Genomic DNA, 25,335 nt, shown 5'->3' on the forward strand with positions numbered 1-25,335 from the left:
CAAACTCAGCATGCCAAACAGTTTCCCAGCAGTCCCTGACGACAGAAATACCAGAGCTCAATATAGCCTTACAATGGAAGCGATGAGGGCCACAGTCCTCCTTCCTCCTTCCAAAATGTATTTAAAGTTGATCTGAAGCTAATATGAAGCTTCAGCGTCCAAATGAGTCAAATCAAGTAGATATCTTTCAACATTACAGTCTTCTTAGTGCCAAAGTCCCTCTTTTTGTTACTATACTTCCACCACAGCTCAACAGGGAAACACTGTCCGAGGAAACACAAAGAGGGAATTTGATGCTAAAAAGACTGTAAATGTGTCAGATATCCACTTGATATGAATAACTCAGACTGATGAAGCCTCATATAAGCTTCACATCTACTTTTGGCCTCCATCACTTCCATTGAAAGCACATTTGAGGGATCTTTTAATAGCCAGTAAACTAGAACTCTGTTCCACTTGAAAAGTTAAAATAGATGCATAAATACATACTTCCTCATCTCTGTTGAGAGATACTGTTAGTCACTTTATTTGTCTGGGTTTTTGTGTGGAACACCAGGACACAAGGTAGAGGAAGAACAGCATGCTGGTCTTCAAAGTCTCTCTTGCACTGTAGAACCAGTGTAATGCAGAGCGTTACAGTCAAAGTGCAAAGTGTCCTTCATTAATCAGTCTGGATAAGCATGTGATTGTCACATGTCTCCAAAACACAGAACTGAAGGTCTTGTTTTACTTCCTCAAGAATCCAGTGAAGAAGAAATGAGGACAAAACATCCTTTCCTGAGACAGCATAAGACCCAGAGTACGTGTTTACACTTCAACACATCTGAGTATCATTTAATCCTTCAATCAGTAAAGGAGAGCTTAATTTCACTTCCTGTCCTTGTGTCATGAGCTTTGTCTTCTTTAAGTGGTATTCCTTCCAATTTATTTTCTTCATCATTTGTCCTGCAAACAAAATTAAAAAGTATTCAGTCTTTAAACACATCAAGCTAAAACTCACAACAAACAATCCTTCTTCATTATAAATAATAACTTCTGCAGATGAGAATAAAAAATATGTTGCTTTACAAGTTTTATCATCACAACTGATTTACATTTTCAGCTGTGACAGCATTTATTACAAGCTAGATTTCAATTGAGAGGAATAGTTAAGATTGCAGCATTGTTACTGTATTCAATACAGAAGATATATTTACCCTTCACTCATTTCAGTTTTTGATCCTTTAGTCTTTGATGACTTTCTTTCTTCATTCTGTGTTCAATAGAGGTGAAAAATTTGCACATCAGAGCATCTCCTGAATGTCTTAGGATGTCCTATAACTAAACATTAGATCTTGACTAAATAAAATGTAGTTTATTTGTTTAATTTATCCAGCTTCTATTCAGTCACCAATAATTGCTATTTAGATTAGAGTTAAAATTAAAATGAACATAATAAAAAATGATGACAGATCTACAGTGTTGTATTGTATGTTGTATATGTGATCAACATGACAGTGTTAATTCCTTTAAACTTCACATTTCTGAAAGTATTCATGTACAGTAAGACTCTATCCATCTCACATTCCTTCACACACTGAAATAAAGGAATTTAAAACATCAATGAATTAGTTAAAGTATCTTCACAACAAAATACATGAAATTAATAAAAAATTCACAGGAAAAGGAAAAGCAGGAATGCAAGACTTAAATTTCCTTCAGTGATATTTCGGGCATAAATAGACAGTCACGGCTTGACAGCAGTCTGTAAATATGTTCATTTTAAACTCCCAATGTCCCATTTGTTACCAAATGTTTTGTGTCACTTCATAATACAAGAATTAAAAAGTAAGTAAGTGAGGCAGAAAACATCTTCTGAGAACGATGAATGCCTGAAGCAAATTTTGTGACAATTCATATCACAACCTCTTGACTTTTTACTGAAGTTCTTTGATAAATTAACAGTAGAGTACAAAGTCAAGAAGTTGTGACATGAATATACAGAACTGTGTTCCTGCACTTGCTCAGTGGCATCTGCCTTACACAGAACTACTCTCCAGAGACTGAAAACATGATCACTGTTATTAGTCTTTGGTGTTGCTCATTGATGTGTTTTCAATAGTTTCTGGACAACAGAGGTCTACGGCACAGAGGAATAAGATATATCAGGCTTTGGATACACACACAATACTTGATCAGTTCATAGTTTCTTATGCTCTGCACATTAGATTTAATGACATTAAGAAAAGTAAATAAAACTGCCACACATGTCCTTTAAAGCTGCAGCCGCCCTGATCTCATGTCACAGCAAGTTGTGATCAGGTAAGAAACAGAAATCTAACAATCATGCATTGTTTACTGCAGCTTGGCTCATCTCAAACAAGCAAACTAACACCAATTCAAATAACACATAAAAAAATCAGGTGAAAGCAAAGTTGGTGTTTTTTTGTTGTTGTTTTTACCTTTTTACGTCGGCGCAGGTACAGTATCACACCTGCAACCACTGCAACCACTGCAACCACTGCAACCACTGCAACCACCACACCCACAGCAACATTTGATGAACCTCCTGTAACAGAAAAAGACTCAGTGAATTAAACTGAAAACCAAACAAATTTCAACAAGTAGCTTGCGCTGATTAATTAATTAAGCAAGTTGGAGAAGTTCTCCTTCTCAGTAACACACATCTAACAAAGACAGCTCCACTACAAACCCTCTGCTCACTACCATCACTGCTCTCTGTCACACTGAATGAAACAACATAAATACAGCAACTGGAATATTCCCATATTCAGTCATGAAACAAGGTGGAGTTTCCTCTGCTGTTGGCAGAGGTGGGTAGAGAAGCCAAACATTGTACTCAAGTAAAAGTGCTGTTAGTTTTGTTAAAACAGTTACTCAAGTAGAAGTAAAACTAGTCATCAAAATAACTACTTGAGTTATGCTGCATTCAGACCAAATCCGACAATCCAGCACTACGATGCAGAGGTCTATGGTGGGGGTGTGTTGTTTGAGGTACCGGTGAGACAATGAAAAATGATCCAGGAAGTTGAGTTGGTGTTATAGATTAATGTATTTAAGGAATTATCAGGAGCCAAAACACAACGTAACAGTTTGTAAAACTCACCAACAGGATTTTACAAGTCTGGAAAGTTTTCACAGCAGGAGCTATTTTATCTTTTGTCACCATTTCGAATACAATGTTCACGTTACAAAGTAATCCACCAGGAATGTGCACTTGCATGTATGTGATTGGCCACCACAGCGTGATGTCGGGTTACGTTTCAGCAAAAGTTGAGTCCAGTTCAAATTCTTGTTGGATGATCGCTGCAGTTTTTGCTTTGCCCTTTGCAGTCCCCACTAGTAAAAGCACTGCCCCCATTCAAATGAATGGGAGGGCTGCAGTTTTTCAGACATTGCTGGATTTAGTTTGAACGCAGCCTCAGAGTACAAAAGTATCTACTGAAAAAACTACTTGAGTATCGAGTAACATCAGTAAAAGAAAAAACGAAAAAATACCTGCACACTACTTTCAAGTCTAGGACTTTTTCCCAGCTTCTTTTATTTTATTTGGATATGACTGAAATCATTTCAACTACAGATGGTCTTCCTCAGGTAAAGATGAAGATGTGAACACAAACCTGTATTTATGGTCAGTTTGTGACAAAATGTCACATCATTATCTCCTGATAAAATAATCTATTACATATACACCAGGACAATATTCCCAGTCTGTATCTGTCAGTGTGAAGATCAGTATTAAACTCTATTAAGCACAACAGACTCTTTAAAATTACATTCTTTGAGATTCATGTTGTCTCCTGTATTATATTTATATTTTGGCAAATAAATCATCAAATCAGACAGACATGGATCATGTACATTAAAAGTAGATGTGATTCCTGTCGTGGATTTCTATAGTTGTATGGTTTCATGATGACCTCATCGTAGTGAATAGTGAATCTTGCTAAGCTAAAGTAGATGAGTTAAGGTTTAGTATAGACCAGGCCATACCCAAATATTAAAACTGATACTGTAAATTGTATATTTTAGCAGTTCTAGTTCAGATAGACTTCCCTGAACTTGACTTACCTTCAATAATCTTCAGAAAGGTGTTCCTATAATATGTCTCCTCAGCATTACTGAGTTCACACGTGTATATCCCGTCGTGTATTGAAGACAAGTCCTGAAGTATGAGGTCACCTGACTTAGACACACCCTTCACCTGCTGCCTCCACTCCTCTGAAACTGTGTACGAGACGTTGGCCCCGGTCTGGGTCAGGATGGTTTGACTGTGGTTGAATATCCAGACGAGGCCCGTTTGTGGAGTGTTTGAAGCAGTGCAGGTGATTATTTGTTCAGTGCCTGAACCAGTGATTGGAGCTAAATTGAGACAATATACAAAAGAGAAAATTAAAAGAAGTAAACTGCAATAAATGAAAATTTAGATGCACATTTAATAGAAAGTAATTATCAGCCTGATTTATTGGTGTAACCTGTGTTATAGATTAGATATATTTCAAACTTTGGAATTTGTGTGTTATAAATAAAATTATAAGTAACAAAGGGGCAGCTGAAGGTGTCATCCCCAGCTCCTCCTGCCCACATGCTAAACAGAAAATCACAAAAAACATACAGTACTGTATGTCCTCTTTAAACCTCAGATTGCTCCCCAAATGTAGGTTGTTTTTGAGAAAGACATCTGCCAAATTAATGCGATGTAATACAGTCTAAACATAAGTTTTTGTGCCACCTGTTATGTTTACACAACAGATACTTACGTAGTGTCTTCAGTGAGGCTGTACTGCTGCTTGTCTGTGTGCTGACGGTGCAGATGTAGGTCAGACCAGCAGCATTGTCTGAAAGTATCAGAGAACTGATGATGTTGTAGAGCTTCTGCTCAGTCTGCTGGACTTCAGTTTTGTTCTGGAGAGTCATGTTGGATGGAGGATTGGTGGACCAGGTGAGCTTAGGCTCAAGGTAGATCCCTTCTGATCTGCAGGTGATCTTGTTTTCTACCTGCTGAATGACGACTTTACGGACTGGAGCTGAAAAAAAAGGAGAAAAAAGAGAGGATTCGCTATATAGGAACATGGTTTTGAAGCGGTAAAGTAGGAGAACATAAAGTTTGGGTTGGGTGATGCCACAAAATTTGGTTTCCTTCCCTTCTTTGCTTCCTTCTATAACCATAAAGTGCTCCAGGACCTTAAAGCTGTAGCGTTATGATCAGATGACATTTGCACTGTCAAAAGTTTTTACAGCAGAATAATCTATTATTCCTTAAAGCATTCTGATTACTTAACTTTATTACACAGTTATATTGACCCCACAAATGAGAGTAGAGAAAGATTCTTCAGTCTTTTCTCTCAAATGCCAACGCAGATCATAAATAGCTGAGCCAAGAAGGAAACTGAAGCCCACAAGTTTTTTATTAGTTTTTATGGGTTCAAGGTTTAGTTTCTCCTCCAGGCTCAACTTGTGACTTTCTATAAGTGGTGCTCTTTGTTCAGCCATGATCACTACTAATGCTCATTAACTCTGTTCCTCCAGACCAAGCAGACATTTAACATTTATCTTCTTTCTTTTTATATTTTTTGTATTAGAAATGTTCCAATTTCCCATGTTTTGTTTGAGTGTAACAAGAAAAACACAAACATTAATTTATAGAAAAGTGTAATTGATTTTCATTAAAAGGTTTATAAAGTTTGGTTAAGTTGATTTGCACAAACATATGAATTTAGAAGAAGTTCTGTGGACAAACAGGAGGAAAGTACCATAAGTCAATTAACTTTTTAAGAGAATCACAACTTGCTCGAACCTCTGAACCTTCATAACCACAAGTTCTTCACGACAGACAACATTTTTATTATATTGTGTCTCTTGCTATCAGCACTGTAGGTTTCTCACAAAACTGACACTAGGTTTACTGTTCAGCTGTTCTTATCTTCTGCAAGACCCTCATTCACACAGTCTTGCATGAATTGTATCAAGCTTCACTCCCTGGGATTGAAATGTTATCAGTCAGATGTCTGTGTGTTGTATCTGACAGAGCTCAACACACTACAATATGAGAAAGCAAAAGCACACGGAGAAACATACACATTTTCACAGATTTAACAACACAAACTTAAAATTATACTGTACGTTTATCTGCTTTCTTAAAAATGTGTTCTCTGCTCATTAGTTTTTGTAAAACTTAAGTGTGCGTTCATGTGCCACTGAGTAAGCTGGTGAGTGTGTTCCACATCTGAAAAATACCAACACACAACACTCTTAACCTACACTCTTATCCTAATACCATTTTGGAGCAGTGTTCAGACCTAATGCTGTTTTCCACAGGCACAGTTTAGCCTGCTTTAAAGGACAGGTTCACAATTTTTCAACTTTGTCTTAAAACAACAGTCAGGAGCCCAACTGAACAGTAAAACATGTTTTCTTGCTGTAATCATTCCTCTTGTAAAATAGATGCATAAATATATCATATTGCTCATCTCCAGTGTGACATTTGTTGAGAGATGCTGTGTGGGTTTGACCCCAGACCAATTCATAAGCACATGACTTCTGTTTTTGCTCTCTACCAACTGCTGAGGGAAATATCTGGCTCTTTAGCTGCTAAACCAAAGCAGTAAAGTTGTAGCCAGACAGCTAAACAACGGCTGAAACTCGCTGTAAAGCTCTGTAAAGTTTCATCACCACGAGGGACGCGTCTCATGTTACACTTTAAATATTGCAAAGAGGAATAATACAAAAAGCTATATGTACATAGTACAACAACTTAGCGTGAGTATCCCCACTACTATCCAACTATTACTCCTGGTTTACTGCATTAATCTGGAGTACACATGGTGACTGTAATGCATCAATATGCTAGAAACTATTTTATGTCTAAATAAATTATCACATGCTGTAATCTGACTTTGGGTAATTCCGAAAACCGTGAAGGTGAAACCTCAATTTTAATGATAAACAATTAGTTGATTTCATGTAATTCTAATATGATGAAATGCACTGCTAATAGTATTTATTATATTTATTTTCTGGAAATACTACGAGTTTCCATACCGTCCACGTTTAGTTTGATAAATGTCTCCTTGTTTCCAGTGATGGTGCTGGTGTAACATTTATATCTGCCCTGGTCTTGAAACTCCACCCCTGTCAGTCGAAGCGAGGCGTTTCCTCTGGAGATTTGGTCCTTGAACAGCGATGTCCTTCCTTTGAAGCGCTGGTTCTGGTGAAAGAGCTGGTCTTTGTTGTAGTAGTAAGAGTGGACCTGAGTATTTCCTAGTGTCAGCTGAATCCAGTGGATGACAACTTCAGCACCGGCTTGAAATCTGCACGGCAAGATGCAGCTTTCCATGAAAACACAGGAGACCTCAACATCTGTAAAACATCACGTGGAGACGTCGTCAAGGTTCAGTTCAGAGAAAACAGTTGAATCCAAGTTAGCCCTCTGTAAAAATCTGATCAATAACTTGTTTGACCATATAAGTCACGATCAGAGTTTTATATACAGACACAACTGAATGATGTTTTTATTGATAAACTTGATCTGACAATATATTTATTTTCATTCAGTCATCTTGTACTGTAATGTATAACTGTGTATCATCTGCACAACAAGAGACAAGCAGGTAGTGTACAGTGACTTTTTCTCTGAAAACAGCTGCCTGCTGCTGGAAACACTGAGATTGAACCATACAATGCATACATGCAATAATATTTATTAGTGTACCATAAAACTAGCTAAGGTAGGCTAAAGTGCTCCTTAAGGCTGCAGAGTTGGTGATAATTCTCTGTTAAAGGATCCACATTCACATTTCACATTTTCATTTGATCCACTGTTAAAATAAAAATATTTATTCGTACAGCTTTAAAATGAGAAAATGTAGAAAATAAGACAAAAGTCATCAAAATCATGCATTTTTACAGTCATGCTAATGGCTCTATGGCACTGACAGTCTGCCCGTCACGTTTGTCCAGCCTGAAATATCTCAACAACCTTCAGATGGATTGCCATAAAATTCAGACCAACATTCATGTTCCCCAGAGGATGAATCCTGCTGACTGGTGATCCTCCAACTTTTCCTCTAGCGCCACCATGAGGTTCATTTGTGTGGTTTTAAGTGAACCAACTATTGGATGGATTGCCCTGAAATTTGGTTCAGACATTTATTATCCCTTCAGGATGAACTGTAATAAATTTTCATCCAGCGCCACCATCTGGTCCAAATTATAATGTGGCCAATTTATGTTTGTGACTTAATACCTGAAAAACTAATGACAGTCCCAACAGCCTCTGCTGTACTTTGTATCGAGTGCTAATTAGCAAATGTTAGCATGCTAACATGCTCAACTTCAAGACAAGGAACATGGTAGACATTATACCTGTCAATGGTTAGCATTTAGCTCAAAGCACTATACTGTGTCTAAGTACAACCTCACAGGGACACTAACATGGCAGCAGAAGGTTTTAGTAACAAGGACATGTTATCATTGGAATTGTAAAAACAAAAAACGAAAGCATTCATCATTTGACACCTCATTGAAATGCATCCCAACAGGCTCTGCAAGATTCCACATGCTTACAACATGAAGCTCTTCGTCTCTTTCTATCTCATAACAGATCCATTTAACTGTTTCACCTCTTTACATTTTGAATCTTTAATAAAATGTTTCTCTTTAAATCAGGTTTGAACAAAATCTGAGACAGTGCTGCAACAATCTGAATGACCCTTTTCTGATTAGCATGAGTAAACATGCTCATTCTGGACTTTGACACTTGACTAATGTTCAAAGTGTCTCTCTGGTAATAAGTAATCAGTTTTTGTCAAATTATTAGCTTGTTGTACTTTCATGTTCAAGTGTTTCACCCATTTTAGAGAGACGGAAGATGTTTTCTCTCTCTGATGGTATCTAGCTACATTTAGTTTCAGTGTTATAAAATGTGTGTCTCTGTACAGTACAATACACGTTATTGAACAGTACCAGTCAAAACTTTGTACACACTTTCAATGGGAGGGTCAAAATTCATTCTTGCCACAAATGGCGGCCTAAGTTTCAAAAGATAATATCTGACAACCTGAAAACACTGAAACTGTCTGAATGTTACTGAAGCAAGTGAGAAAATATGTTTTTGGTGATTTTAGGTGTATTTACTGTATAAAATATATGATCATTAATTATTTTTCCCGGTATTCATGCTTTCTCTGGTAAAAACAACCATGATGATATGTTGTACTAAGTTTAAAAATAGAAGACCAGACACACACTCACCTCCTCTGGCAGGAGTCAACAGAAAGGTCACGACCACCAGAAAGACACTCTTGATCCCAGACATCCTACTGATACATTTCCAGTCAATACTGTCCACTGTACTGGAATGAACAAACACACCTTAGTGGGAGTGTCACAGTCAAACTGGTCTGATCAGCTCAAACCTCAGACGTACTTACTGAGCACTGGTCAAAAGTCAGCTGGTGTGCTTGTTTGTCAGAGAGCATGAGCTACTTTTAGATAAGTGTGTATGTGTGTATGTGTGTGTGTGTGTGTGTGTGAGTGAGTGAGTGAGAGAGAGAACTAAAGGTGGCTTGTTGTAATATTTACTGAGTTGAGGGGCAGATACTGCTGTTGTAACTGAAAGTGAGAGGACATTTGTGTCCAAATCACAGTGTGACACTATTTGAAGATGACAAAGTTTATATTTACTATTTGCTGTCAGAGGAGAGGCCTCCTGAAACTGAGAGTACGTCCACACTAAGCCACACATCTTTTTTCTCTGTATTTCAGCCCTCCATCCTGACTAAAACAATGCTTTTCTTCCCCAAAGACTGAGCTTTTAGAATCTAAGAAACTTTAATCCATGCTTTCATCACATCCAGAATTGACTTTGGATTCATCATCCAAAGTCCGAAATAAACTCCAGTACATCCAAAACTCTCCCGCTCCTGTGATAATAACACTCCTGTCCTACAGAACATCCACTGGCTCCCTGAGCCTCGATGAATCCAATTCAAAGTCCTCTGGAACTCTCTCCCCAAACACATCAGGGCATCTGTCTACAGTTGTGGGGTCCGTTTCACAAAGCAGGTTTAGTGAAAACTCAGAGTCTGTTAACCCTGAAATGAGGGAAACTCTGAGTTTTCCGTTTCAAAAAGGGAGGTAACTCAAACCAGAGAAAGAGGGATAACTCTAGCCTGTTTCAGAGAGAGAGGTAACTTAAGCTCTTGGTCAGTTACCGTAGTAACAGACTCTATGAACCTAACCTGGTCGGGACCAGGTTTTTCTCAATGAACCTCGAGTTTCTCTCAGTCTACGCCCTCTTTCAGACCCACACACTCCATTTGATTTCCTCATTCATTCAGTCAGCAGGCGAGTTTTGGCGTAGCCTAGTTCTGCCGTCTGTCATTTAAAAAAATCATTAAAAAAATCAGAGTCAGTATATTAGAAGTCCATTAGGCACAGTAGGTGGCGACTTTTTCACTAACATGGCATGTCCTTTTGATAACGATCCCGTGGATGAAGGTGCAGCATTACTGCGCAGAGAATTAAATATTCGTTGAGAGATGGTTATCAGACCACGCATAGATGTTCTAGCATTTCCAGACAATTATCTCTTTGAGAGATACCGTTTCACGTCACAGTCCATCATCTACATACACAACTTAATCCGTCCTTACATTTGCAACATTACCAATCGTAGTCATGCTCTCACATCCCAGCAGATATTGTGTGTTGCGCTGCGTTTCTTTGCAAACGGAAGTTTTTTGTACAGTGTCGGAGCCAGCCACTGGCCTTCCTAAATTCTGGCTTAGGGCCAGCTCCTCTGCCTCCGTTAGAGGTGGCGGTGCTGGACCACCACCCGTTTTACGGACATCTGCCTTCTTTCTGTTGGCTGAGTAGAAGTCTGTGTTAGTTTAAATAAGATTATTTAACAGAACATGATGTAGATGAGAAGACATTTATGTGTGTGAAACCAGCATTATGTTGGGGATAAAACAACTGCACAGTCAAACAGCCACTTAATATTTACTTTACAATGTAAAACATGATCAAAATGAGGTTCCCCCATGAGATTATGCCGAGGTTTTATTTGTTTGAACAATGTTTTTATATTTCATCCTAAACTGCTTCCAAGTGCGCTTCTCCCTCGCGGGATTGGACCTCAATGAAATAAATGAATAGGCGACCAGTCAAGCAGTTTTCCTCTGTAATATTATTGTGATTGCAAAGGACTACATTTAAACTTACGCATTGACCCGAGCAGCGATGTTCTCCCACGCTGTCTCCCTCTCTTTTGCAGCTGCAGCGGTGTTGCACTTCTTTTTGAAAACATGTTCAAACTCGCCGTATTATCGCATTAAGATTTCTAGCCCTAGTGGGGTGAAAAACGCCGCCCTCCTCTTCCCCGTTTCCATGGTGACTCGTTGAATCGGGGCTCCATTGATGCTGGCTTTTTATAGTTGTGGTGCACGCGCTTAACTCCATGTGAAACTACTCCGAGTTGAATAAACTGACTCAAATCAGCTGTTCTGGAACCGGAAACTCAGAGTTTCCTATCTCAGAGTAGATCAACTCAGAGTGACACAATGGATAATATAACAAGCTTTTAAAATACAAAACATTGTTCAATTAAAGAGTGATTTATTTCTTGGTTTCATTTGAATATTAAGTCCCAAAGAAGTTAAATTATCCAGTAACTCACAAGAAAAAAAACAAAAAGAGAGAGAGAAAATCTGAAGAAATAAATTTAACTTTCTGTTGTAGAAACATGTTTTTTCTGCTTTTATATCCTGTTAACCATCTCACCAGTAAATCCATCATACAGACATTAATGTTCAGTATTTGCTGAACTGTTTTAAGAGGTGTTGATTCAATTCATGGTCATTTTTGAGGCTGTAGTTTGTGCTGCTGTTGAATTATGTTGCCTTGTACTGAGAGGTGTTTCTAATATTTTGTCCTCCCTATAAATATCAGTGATGGTAGATTAAATGTTATCATCCATGAGTTGTAAAGGTTCACAGTTACACACAGTAGAAGACATTTCTATTGAAGCAACAGAGAGCAGTTATTTTAAGTTATTATTTAGCTCCATCTAGTGTCTAGTCTTGGTAGTGCAGTAGTGAGATATTTAAAATTTTGGATGACCAACCTTTGACTAAACGCAGCTCTGTCATCTCCTCAGGGTCGTTTCTGGCCTTTGAGGTGCTTCCTGAGGACAGAAAAGAGAGACATAGTGTGTGAGAATGTCTGAAATAAGAAATCAGTAATTAATTCTGAATTTAAAAGCCCTAAAATGTGATTTCAACCACACAACATAATCCAAAGTCTTAGAAAACTCTCTCAGCCTCAGATCTTTTGTTCTACTTTCTTGTCTTTCTTGCTTTTATTTGACCCTTAGCCCCTTAGTTAGAGAGTGCCTACATTTACCAGAATGCATTGAAAACAGGCTTGACCCCAATCCAATTATTTGGTTGCCTGGTGCGACTGGAGTGGGTGTGTAGAGGCAGGTGTAATGTTAGTCTATGGGTAGTTAGTTTTTATGTAGCCACATGTAGATTCAGTATTTGGATATGAACAGGTTATAATAATAACAGGCATTTGAATTTTCTTAAGGCTACACTGAACAACCACTATGAAACAGAGACGCTTGGCCTTATATTGTAATATTTTATGAAGAAACAGACATTTCACCTCACATGAGTTTTAGGACCAGTGACCCTGAGCTGTAGCCTCCAGTTAGAGATGAATTTCTGCAGAAATTTGTAATTTTCTCCATCTACTAGTTTTTTTCCCCAAAAAGTAGTATAGTATATATATTTAAAAACTTCACTGTCAAATTTCAGCACGGTGATGTTACTTTTCTGTCAACCCATGTTTTCTTTAGTTAGTTGGTAATATCGCAATATTGTGAAGCAATTCACATGTATTAATGGTTTTTATTGTCATCTAATGAACGGGTAGTGATGTACCGTTCACAATTTTCAGGTCTTTCTTAAAACAACAATCAGGAGGCCAAATGAACATTGAAACATGTTTTTCTTGCTGTAATCATTCCTCCTGTTCATACTGACCATTAGAAGATTTCTTCATAATGCACTTACAATGGAAGTGATGGGGGACGAAATCCACAGTCCTCCTCCTGTGCATCTTCTTATCCACATAAGCACAAAATGACTGAAGAGTTTATCAGTGCAATGTATAGTTTGAGGTAGATAGATAGATAGATAGATAGATTTATTTGACAAAATTTAAAACATACATGACAGGCTGATCAGAAAGACAGACTCCATATAAGATTTTTGAAATTGTCGAGGATTAAAATACACAAATAGCCCTTATTTCCATTGTGATCCTCTATTGTAGAGCAAGATAGCAGCTTGAATAAGAAAGTGTCATGAAAGAATGACATTAGACTTAAAAAATCCAAGTAGACAGTAAAACATCAAGCATTTGTACATCTACAAATTATTTAACATCCACTTGTTGAGATCTGTCTTACAACTCCTCTCAACTGGATTTACTTTGAGCGAGATAGGCAGCTTGTTCCACTGACATGAAGCTGTATATAAAGATGTATTTTTCCCAAAACATGTTTTAAATCTCATAGAAATAATATTTGTTAGACTGCCTCTAGTGCTGTGGGAGTGTTTGTTATTTTTACTAGATTTAAATGGTTGGATAGGTGGGGAGGTGCAGATTTGTACACAATCTTGTGGGAAATACTCATCTTAAGTTGCACCACCCTTTTGTCCATGGGGAGAAGATACAATTTTTTTTTTTAAATGAACTGCATTGAGATGTGTGCAGGGGGACAGCTTTAAAACTACTCTTATTAACTTATTTTGTGCAGTCTGTAATTTGTTTTTAAGAGACTGTGAGGAGCTACTGTACCAAAAGATGGCAGCATAATCAAAGTGGCATAACACCAATGCTCCAGCTAGAGAGTTTTTATATCCAAAAATCACTAGACCAAGCACAATAACTGTGCCATGCTAATAAGACAATATATTCATAAACATTATGGAAGACAATAAAGTGAGCGGGCTGTTATTAGATGACATCAGTGACTATTTACCAGGTTTTATAGTTTCTGACTATAATTATAGAAAGGTTAAAGAAGCCAATAACTTGAAATATCAAAGATTGAAAACAGAGGAATGCATTCAAAAGTTTATTAACACAAAACTGGAAAATAGTATACAAAGAAGAAGATATTGACAAAGCATATGAAACATTCCTACAAATATTCAAATCATTCTATGACACAAAATTTCCAATACAACAATATAATAGAAAACAAAAATATACATGGATGGATGGATCACAAATTGACTAAATGTCTACAAAAATAAAAAAACACTATGTAGAAAATTCATAGTATAAATCTATAGAGGCAGAAAAAAAACATATGTAAGAAGGAATACTATAATAAAATATACAGTACAGTAATAACAAAAACAACATCAAAGGTATATGGAGTGTGTTTAACAACAAACATTAGACATGGATCAAGAAACTAAAGTTACCGCCAGTATTTTATTGATAATGATAAGACCATAAATAATATGGAGGATGTGGTTAATGGTTTTAAGAAGAACAAAAATTCTACAGACTGGAATGAAATTGATATGACAACAATCATAAAAGTAATGGAAGAAATTGCAAAACCATTAACTCACATCTGTAACTTGTCCTTCAAAACTGGTAAATTTCCAAGCTTTTTTATGAGAAGACGTCCAAATGGCTGCGAAAAGTCAGACAACGCTTACTCCTTTGGTCTGCAGCCGATGATTTAAAGGACGGGTTTTTCAAGTCTGTCAGGAGCCCAAATGAACCTTGTAACATGTTTTTCTTGCTGTAATCATTCCTCCTGTTCATACTGACCATTAGAAGATCCCTTCATAATGTACTTGGAATGTAAGTGATGGGGGACAAAATCCACAGTCCTCCTTCTGTGCAAAAATGTATTTAAAAGTTTATCTGAAGCTAATATGAAGCTTCAGCGTCCAAATGAGTCAAATCAAGTAGATATCTTTCAACGTTACAGTCTTTTTAGTGCCAAAGTCCCTCTTTTTGTTACTATACTTCCACCACAGCTCAACAGGGAAACACTGTCCGAGGAAACACAAAGAGGGAATTTGATGCTAAAAAGACTGTAAATGTGTCAGATATCCACTTGATATGAATAACTCAGACTGCTGAAGCCTCATATAAGCTTCACATCTACTTTTTCTACTTTTGGCCTCCATCACTTCCATTGAAAGCACATTTGAAGGATATTTTAACAGCCAGTAAACTAGAACTCTGTTCCACTTGAAAAGTTAAAATAGATGCATAAATACATACTTCCTCATCTCTGTTGAGAGATACTGTCAGTCACTTTATTTGTCTGGGTTTTTGTGTGGAACACCAGGACACAAGGTAGAGGAAGAACAGCATGCTGGTCTTCAAAGTCTCTCTTGCACTGTAGAACCAGTGTAATGCAGAGCGTTACAGTCAAAGTGCAAAGTGTCCTTCATTAATCAGTCTGGATAAGCATGTGATTACCAAATGTCTCCAAAACACAGAACTGAAGGTCTTGTTTTACTTCCTCAAGAATCCAGTGAAGAAGAAATGAGGACAAAACATCCTTTCCTGAGACAGCAGAAGACCCAGAGTACGTGTTTACACTTCAACACATTAGTGTATCTGAGTATCATTTCCTTTTCCTGTTCATGTGTCATGAGCTTTGTCTTCTTTAAGTGGTGTTCCTTCCAATTTCTTTTCTTCATCTTTTGTCCTGCAAACAAAATTAAAAAGTATTCAGTCTTTAAACACATCAAGCTAAAACTCACAACAAACAATCCTTCTTCATTATAAATAATAACTTCTGCAGATGAGAATAAAAAATATGTTGCTTTACAAGTTTTATCATCACAACTGATTTACATTTTCAGCTGTGACAGCATTTATTACAAACTAGATTTCAACTGAGAGGAATAGTTAAGATTGCAGCATTGTTACTGTATTCAACACAGAAGATATATTTACCTTTCACCCATTTCAGTTTTTGATCCTTTAGTCTTTGATGGCTTTCTTTCTTCATTCTGTGTTCAATAGAGGTGAAAATTTGCACATCAGAGCCTCTACTGAATGTCTTAGGATGTCCTATAACTAAACATTAGATCTTGACTAAATAAAATGTAGTTTATTTGTTTAATTTATCCAGCTTCTATTCAGTTACCAATAATTGCTATTATTAGTATTATTAAAATTAAAATGAACATAAAAAATGATGACAGATCTACAGTGTTGTATTGTATGTTGTATATGTGATCAACATGACAGTGTTAATTCCTTTAAACTTCACATTTCTGAAAGTATTCATGTACAGTAAGACTCTATCCACCTCACATTCCTTCACACACTGAAATAAAGGAATTTAAAACATCAATGAATTAGTTAAAGTATCTTCACAATAAAATACATGAAATTAATAAAAAATTCACAGAAAAAGGAAAAGCAAGAATGCAAGACTTAAATTTCCTTCAGTGATATTTCGGGCATAAATAGACAGTCACAGCTTGACAGCAGTCTGTAAATATGTTCATTTTAAACTCCCAATGTCCCATTTGTTACCAAATGTTCTGTGTCACTTCATAATACAAGAATTAAAAAGTAAGTAAGTAAGGCAGAAAACATCTTCTGAGAACGATGAATGCCTGAAGCAAATTTTGTGACAATTCATATCACAACCTCTTGACTTTTTACTGAAGTTCTTTGATAAATTAACAGTAAAGTACAAAGTCAAGAAGTTGTGACATGAATAAACAGAACTATGTTCCTGCACTTGCTCAGTGGCATCTGCCTTACACAGAACTACTCTCCAGAGACTGAAAACATGATCACTGTTATTAGTCTTTGGTGTTGCTCATTGATGTGTTTTCAATAGTTTCTGGACAACAGAGGTCTACGGCACAGAGGATTAAGATATATCAGGCTTTGGATACACACACAATACTTGATCAGTTCATAGTTTCTTATGCTCTGCACATTAGATTTAATGACATTAAGAAAAGTAAATAAAATTGCCACACATGTCCTTTAAAGCTGCAGCCGCCTTGATCTTATGTCACAGCAAGTTGTGATCAGGTAAGAAACAGAAATCTAACAATCATGCATTGTTTACTGCAGCTTGGCTCATCTCAAACAACAATACAAAAAACATCAAAGGTGAAAGTAAAATGTGTGTGTGTTTTTTTGTTGTTTTTACCTGTTTATAAAAGTACAGTATCAGGCCTGTTGCTAATCCTGCAACACAAATTACTCCAACCACCACACCTGCAGAAACTGCTGCGACATTTGATGAACTTCCTGTAACAGAAAAAGACTCAGTGAATTAAACTGTCAACCAAACAAGGAGATTGACAACTACTGTAGCATCATAATGTTGGATGAAACTATGCTGCAGCTGATGTGCAACCTACTCAAAAATGTAACTTCACATGGTGGCTACAGAGGTATGACGTTGAGTCCACAAGAACTGTGATTGGACAGCTTGCGCTGATTAATTAATTAAGCAAGTTGGAGAAGTTCTCCTTCTCAGTAACACACATCTAACAAAGACAGCTCCACTACAAACCCTCTGCTCACTACCATCACTGCTCTCTGTCACACTGAATGAAACAACATAAATACAGCAACTGGAATATTCCCATATTCAGTCATGAAACAAGGTGGAGTTTCCTCTGCTGTTGGCAGAGGTGGGTAGAGAAGCCAAACATTGTACTCAAGTAAAAGTGCTGTTAGTTTTGTTAAAACAGTTATTCAAGTAGAAGTAAAACTAGTCATCAAAATAACTACTTGAGTTATGCTGCATTCAGACCAAATCCGACAATCCAGCACTACGATGCAGAGGTCTATGGTGGGGGTGTGTTGTTTGATGTACCGGTGAGACAATGAAAAATGATCCAGGAAGTTGAGTTGTAGTTATAGATTAATGTATTTAAGGAATTATCAGGAGCCAAAACACAACGTAACAGTTTGTAAAACTCACCAACAGGATTTTACAAGTCTGGAAAGTTTTCACAACAGGAGCTATTTTATCTTTTGTCACCATTTCAAATACAATGTTCACGTTACAAAGTAATCCACCAGGAATGTGCACTTGCATGTATGTGATTGGCCACCACAGCATGATGTCGGGTTACGTTTCAGCAAAAGTTGAGTCCGGTACAAATTCTTGTTGGATGATCGCTGCAGTTTTTGCTTTGCCCTTTGCAGTCCCCACTAGTAAAAGCACTGCCCCCATTCAAATGAATGGGAGGGCTGCAGTTTTTCAGACATTGCTGGATTTAGTTTGAACGCAGCCTCAGAGTACAAAAGTATCTACAGAAAAAACTACTTGAAAATCGAGTAACATCAGTAAAAGAAAAGAGAAAAAAAACCTGCACACTACTTTCAAGTCTAGGACTTTTCCCCAGCTTCTTTTATTTTATTTGGATATGACTGAAATCATTTCAACCACAGATGGTCTTCCTCAGGTGAAGATGAAGATGTGAACGCACACCTGTAATTATGGTCAGTTTGTGACAAAATATCACTTCATTATCTCTATTAAGCACAACAGACTCTTTAAAATTATATTCTTTGAGATTCATGTTGTTTCCTGTATTATATTTATATTTTGGCAAATAAATCATCAAATCAGACAGACATGGATCATGTCCATTAAAAGTAGATGTGATTCCTGTCGTGGATTTCTATAGTTGTATGGTTTCATGATGACCTCATCGTAGTGAATAGTGAATCTTGCTAAGCTAAAGTAGATGAGTTAAGGTTTAGTATAGACCAGACCATACCCAAATATTAAAACTGATTTTATGCCAATACTTTAAATTGTATATAATAACAGTTCTAGTTCAGATAGACTTCCCTTAAAATTACTCTTATCAGCCTGATTTATTGGTGTAACCTGAGTTATAGATTATGTATATTTCAGACTTTGAACACAGAATTTGTGTGTTATAAATGAAATTATAAGAAACAAAGGGGCAGCTGAAGGTGTAATCCCCAGCTCCTCCTGCCCACATGCTAAACAGAAAATCACAAAAAACATACAGTACTGTATGTCCTCCTTAACCTCAGATTGCTCCCCAAATGTAGGTTGTTTTTGAGAAAGACATCTGCCAAATTAATGCGATGTAATACAGTCTAAACATAAGTTTTTGTGCCACCTGTTTTGTTTACACAACAGATACTTACGTAGTGTCTTATGTGAGGCCTTTAGCCTGCTTCTCTGAGTGCTGACGGTGCAGATGTAGGTCAGACCAGCACTGTCTGAAAGTGTCAGAGAACTGCTGATGTTGTAGAGCTTCTGCTCAGTCTGCTGGACTTCAGTTTTGTTCTGGAGAGTCATGTTGGATTGAGGACTGGTGGACCAGGTGAGCTTAGGCTCAGGGTAGATCCCTTCTGATCTGCAGGTGATCTTGTTTTCTACCTGCTGAATGTCGACTTTACGGACTGGAGCTGAAAAAAAAGGAGAAAAAAGAGAGGATTCGCTATATAGGAACATGTTTTTGAAGCTGTAAAGTAGGAGAACATAATGTTTGGGTTGGGTGATGCCACAAAATTTGGTTTCCTTCCCTTCTTTGCTTCCCTCTATAACCATGAAGTGCTCCAGGACCTTAAAGCTGTAGCTTTATGATCAGATGACATTTCTACTGTCAAAAGTTCTTACAGCAGAATAATCTATTATACCTTAGAGTATTCTGATTACTTTACTTTATTACACAGTTATATTGACCCCACAAATGAGAGTAGAGAAAGATTCTTCAGTCCGTGGTCTAAGGCTGACAAATCAACACAGATCACAGTTAGCTCAGCCAAGGAAGAAACTGAAGCCCACAAGTTTTTTATTACTTTTTATTAGGTTCAAGGTTTAGTTTCCCCTCCAGGCGAATTTGTGACTTTCTATAAGTGGTGCTCTTTGTTCAGCCATGATCACTACTAATGCTCGTTAACTCTGTTCCTCCAGACGAAGCAGAAATGTGACATTTATTTGTTTATCTTTTTGTATAAGAAATATTCCAATTTCCCATGTTTTGTTTGACTGTAACAAAACTTAACAAAACTTTTAAAGTTTGGCTAATTTGCACAAACATATGAATTTAGAAGAAGTTCTGTGGACAAACAGGAGGAAAGTACCATAAGTTAATTAACTTTTTAAGAGAATCACAACTTGATCGAACCTCTGAACCTTCATAATCACAAATTCTTCACGACAGACAACATTTTTATTATATTGTGTCTCTTGCTATCAGCACTGTAGGTTTCTCACAAAACTGACACTAGGTTTACTGTTCAGCTGTTCTTATCTTCTGCAAGACCTTCATTCACACAGTCTTGCATGAATTGTATCAGGCTTCACTCCCTGGGATTGAAATGTTATCAGTCAGATGTCTGTGTGTTTTATCCGAGAGAGCTCAACACACTACAATATGAGAAAGCAAAAGCACACGGAGAAACATACACATTTTCACAAATTTAACAACACAAACTTAAAATTATACTGTACGTTTACCTGCTTTCTTAAAAATGTGTTCTCTGCTCATTAGTTTTTGTAAAACTCAAGGTCAGTCACAGTACCAACACTTGTGGTCTTAAACACTTCAGTGTGCATTCATGTGCCACTGAGTAAGCTGGTGAGTGTGTTCCACATCTGAAAAATGCCAACACACAACACTCTTAACCTACACTCTTATCCTAATACCATTTTGGAGCAGTGTTCAGACCTTATGCTGTTTTCCACAGGCACAGTTTGGCCTGCTTGAAAGGACGGGTTCACAGTTTTTCAACTTCGTCTTAAGACAATATTCAGGAGCCCAACTGAACAGTAAAACATGTTTTCTTGCTGTAATCATTCCTCCTGTTCATACTGACCATTAGAAGATCCCTTCATAATGCACCTACAATGGAAGTGATGGGGGACAAAATCCACAGTCCTCCTTCTGTGCAAAAATTTATTTAAAAGTTTATCTGAAACTAATATGAAGCTTCAGCATCCATATGAGTCAAATCAAGTAGATATCTTTCAACATTACAGTCTTTTTAGTGTCAAAGTCCCTCTTTTTGTTACTATACTTCCACCGCAGCTCAACAGGGAAACACTGTCCGAGGAAACACAAAGAGGGAATTTGATGCTAAAAAGACTGTAAATGTGTCAGATATCCACTTGATATGACTAACTCAGACTGCTGAAGCCTCATATAAGCTTCACATCAACTTTTAAATGACTGTGTGGACACACTGTGGATTTTGGCCTCCATCACTTACATTGAAAGCACATTTGAAGGATCTTTTAATAGCCAGTATGAACAGGAGGAATGATTACAGCGAGGAAAACCTCTTTCACTGTTCATATGGACACCTGACTGCTGGTTTAAGAAACATGAAAAATTGTGAACCTGTCCTTTAATCACCCTGAGCTGGACCAAGTTGTGAACACATGTGTGTTCTTCTTCTGGACAATAACAAACAAAGCCATGTCTCACACTAAACTGAGCTCTCAGTAGTAGTAGCTTCTAACTGAGTCTCTGTGGTTTGGAGTTTATTTTCATTCATATGCTCTTTTTCATTCAAAGTCATTTTACTATTCACTGATCACAGTTACTGCTAATGCAAACTGAGCACACAGGATATGGACATATTCAACACTATTTTGTCAGCGGATCAATTTAAACCTGCATTAACTGATTGTCCATTTGCTTTCACCTTAAAAAAGTAGTGGACAACTCTGACATATCATCAGCTTTTAAGTTGATATGTTGAACTTGTCAGCAAACAGTTGCTTATTTCCACATCCAGCAGTTACGGAGCAACATTATCATTCATGTGGAGTCGTGTTTCTGTCCACCTGGTGAATGTAAGTCCAATATTCACTCTCTTTTAGCTCTGTTTTTACTCTCTACCAACTCCTGAGGGAAATATCTGGCTCTTTAGCTGCTAAATGCTCCACTCTGTTCGCCGTTTCGTGCCGAGCAGCTTTTTACAACTTTTTCTCTCGAAATAGCTGCCTGCTGGGGCCAAAAACGACGCTATGAGAGCGCTGAGAGTGAACCAAAACAGTGAAGTTGCAGCTGGACAGCTAAACAATGAGCTGAAACTCGATATAAAGCTCCAAAATCACCACAAGGGATGACATTACACTATTGTAATTTCATACATTATTATCATGAAAAATATTGATTAGAGCTTCTTTAAATATTGCAAAGAGGAATAGTACAAACAGCTATACGTACATATTACAACAACTTAGCGTGAGTATCCCCACTACTATCCAACTATTACTCCTGGTTTACTGCATTAATCTGGAGTACACATGGTGACTGTAATGCATCAATATGCTAGAAACTATTTTATGTCTAAATAAATTATCACATGCTGTAATCTGACTTTGGGTAATTTGAAAATGGTGAAAGTGAAACCTTAATTTTAATGATAAACAATTAGTTGATTTCATGTAATTCTAATATGATGAAATGCACTGCTAATAGTATTTATTATTTTTATTTTCTGGAAATACTATGAGTTTCCGTACCATCCACATTTAAGTTGATAAATGTCTCCTTGTTTCCAGTGATGGTGCTGGTTTTACACATGTATCTGCCCTGGTCTTGAACCTCCACCCCTGTCAGTCGAAGCGAGGCGTTTCCTCTGGAGATCTGGTCACTGAACAGCGATGTCCTGCCTCTGAAGCGCTGGTTCTGGTGAAAGAGCTGGTCTTGGTTGTAGTTGTAAGAGTGGACCGGAGCATTTCCTGATGTCACCTGAATCCAGTGGATGACAACTTCAGCACCGGCTTGAAATCTGCACGGCAAGATGCAGCTTTCCATGAAAACACAGGAGACCTCAACATCTGTAAAACATCACGTGGAGACGTCATCAAGATTCAGTTCAGAGAAAACAGTTGAATCCAATTGAGCTCTCTGTAAAAATCTGATCAATAACTTGTTTGACCATATAAGTCACAATCAGAGTTTTATGTACAGACACAACTGAATTATGTTTTTATTGATAAACTTGATCTGACAATATATTTATTTTCATTCGGTCATCTTGTACTGTAATGTATAACTGTGTATCATCTGCACAACAAGAGAACAATAAATTAGGGCTGCAGCTAGTCTACAGCTAACTGTGTCTGTTTGCTGTTTGGTGCTGAGCAGGTAGTGTACAGTGACTTTTTCTCTGAAAACAGCTGCCTGCTGTTGGAAACACTGAGATTGAACCATACAATGCATACATGCAATAATGTTTATTAGTGTACCATAAAACTAGCTAAGGTAGGCTAAAGTGCTCCTTAAGGCTGCAGAGTTGGTGATAATTCTCTGTTAAAGGATCCACATTCACATTACACATTTTCATTTGATCCACTGTTAAAATAAAAATATTTATTAGTACAGCTTTAAAATGAGAAAATGTAGAAAATAAGACAAAAGTCATCAAAATCATGCATTTTTACAGTCATGCTAATGGCTCTATGGCACTGACAGTCTGCCCGTCACATTTGTACAGCCTGAAATATCTCAACAAGCTTCAGATGGATTGCCATAAAATTCAGACCAACATTCATGTTCCCCAGAGGATGAATCCTGCTGACTGGTGATCCTCTGACTTTTCCTCTAGCGCCACCATGAGGTTCATTTGTGTAGTTTTAAGTGAACCAACTATTGGATGGATTGCCATGAAATTTGGTTCAGACATTTATTATCCCTTCAGGATGAACTGTAATAAATTTTCATCCAGCGCCACCATCTGGTCCAAATTATAATGTGGCCAATTTATGTTTGTGACTTAATACCTGAAAAACTAATGACAGTCCCAACAGCCTCTGCTGTACTTTGTATCGAGTGCTAATTAGCAAATGTTAGCATGCTAACATGCTCAACTTCAAGACAATGAACATGGTAGACATTATACCTGTCAATGGTTAGCATTTAGCTCAAAGCACTATACTGTGTCTAAGTACAACCTCACAGGGACACTAACATGGCAGCAGAAGGTTTTAGTAACAAGGACATGTTATCATTGGAATTGTAAAAACAAAAAACGAAAGCATTCATCATTTGACACCTCATTGAAATGCATCCCAACAGGCTCTGCAAGATTCCACATGCTTACAACATTAAGCTCTTCGTCTCTTTCTATCTCATAACAGATCCATTTAACTGTTTCACCTCTTTACATTTTGAATCTTTAAGAAAATGTTTCTCTTTAAATCAGGTTTGAACAAAATCTGAGACAGTGCTGCAACAATCTGAATGACCCTTTTCTGATTAGCAAGAGTAAACATGCTCATTCTGGACTTTGACACTTGACTAATGTTCAAAGTGTCTCTCTGGTAATAAGTAATCAGTTTTTGTCAAATTATTAGCTTGTTGTACTTTCATGTTCAAGTGTTTCACCCATTTTAGAGAGACGGAAGATGTTTTCTCTCTCTAGTGGTATCTAGCCACACATTTAGTTTCAGTGTTATAAAATGTGTGTCTCTGTACAGTACAATACATGTTATTGAACAGTACCAGTCAAAACTTTGTACACACTTTCAATGGGAGGGTCTGTCTGAACTTTTGATTGGTACTGTGGATGTAATTTTTGTTTGTATAGTGCCAAAACTCAACATAAGCTTGTATGTCATTAAATTCATTCTTTCCACAAATGGCGGCTTAAGTTTCAAAAGACAATATCTGACAACCTGAAAACACTGAAACTGTCTGAATGTTACTGAGGCAAGTGAGAAAATATGTTTTTGGTGATTTTAGGTGTATTTACTGTATAATATATATTATCATTAATTATTTTTCCCGGTATTCATGCTTTCTCTGGTAAAAACAACCATGATGATACGTTGTACTAAAAAAAATAGAAAGATCAGACACACACTCACCTCCTCTGGCAGGAGTCAACAGAAAGGTCACGACCACCAGAAAGACACTCTTGATCCCAGACATCCTACTGATACATTTCCAGTCAATACTGTCCACTGTACTGGAATGAACAAACACACCTTAGTGGGAGTGTCACAGACATTGAGTCAAACTGGTCTGATTAGCTCAAACCTCAGACGTACTTACTGAGCACTGGTCAAAAGTCAGCTGGGAATGAGGAAAGAGATATCGCAGCTGGTGTGCTTGGCAGTCAGAGAGCATGAGCTACTTTTAGATAAGTGTGTATGTGTGTATGTGTGTTTGTGTGCGTGTGTGAGTGAGTGAGTGAGAGAGAGAGCTAAAGGTGGCTTGTTGAAATATTTACTGAGTTGAGGGGCCCAGACTGCTGTTGTAACTGAAAGGGAGAGGACATTTGTGTCCAAATCACAGT

The 25,335-nt window shown here is 37.4% G+C and overlaps 1 protein-coding gene across 1 annotated transcript; it reads right to left on the bottom strand.

The window, feature by feature from the left end:
- Positions 1 to 374: 374 nt before the first annotated feature.
- Positions 375 to 25,085, bottom strand: LOC122972992. The gene is made up of 15 exons (XM_044340438.1): positions 24,905 to 25,085; positions 22,556 to 22,873; positions 19,222 to 19,485; positions 17,231 to 17,331; positions 16,009 to 16,064; positions 15,694 to 15,757; positions 12,948 to 12,969; positions 12,128 to 12,187; positions 9,253 to 9,372; positions 7,042 to 7,359; positions 4,761 to 5,027; positions 4,072 to 4,362; positions 2,442 to 2,548; positions 1,197 to 1,252; positions 375 to 945 (listed from the first exon to the last, which is right to left on the bottom strand). The coding sequence occupies exons 1-15, from the start codon at positions 24,966 to 24,968 to the stop codon at positions 843 to 845; spliced, it is 2,211 nt and encodes a 736-aa protein (XP_044196373.1). The 5' UTR covers positions 24,969 to 25,085; the 3' UTR covers positions 375 to 842.
- Between the last annotated feature and the right edge of the window lie 250 nt (positions 25,086 to 25,335).

This window comes from Thunnus albacares, chromosome 21 (assembly GCF_914725855.1).
Source record: "Thunnus albacares chromosome 21, fThuAlb1.1, whole genome shotgun sequence".
Classification (NCBI taxonomy): Eukaryota; Metazoa; Chordata; class Actinopteri; order Scombriformes; family Scombridae; genus Thunnus; species Thunnus albacares.

Excerpts from the sequence above, each read along its gene's own strand:
- LOC122972992 (XM_044340438.1), bottom strand. The coding sequence starts at position 24,968 with ATGTCTGGGATCAAGAGTGTCTTTCTGGTGGTCGTGACCTTTCTGTTG. Across the intron at positions 15,758-16,008 it reads AAAACTGAAATGGGTGAAAG|GACAAAAGATGAAGAAAAGA; the intron begins GTAAATATATCT and ends TTTTGTTTGCAG. Across the intron at positions 5,028-7,041 it reads TATCAAACTAAACGTGGACG|CTCCAGTCCGTAAAGTCGTC; the intron begins GTATGGAAACTC and ends CTTTTTTTTCAG.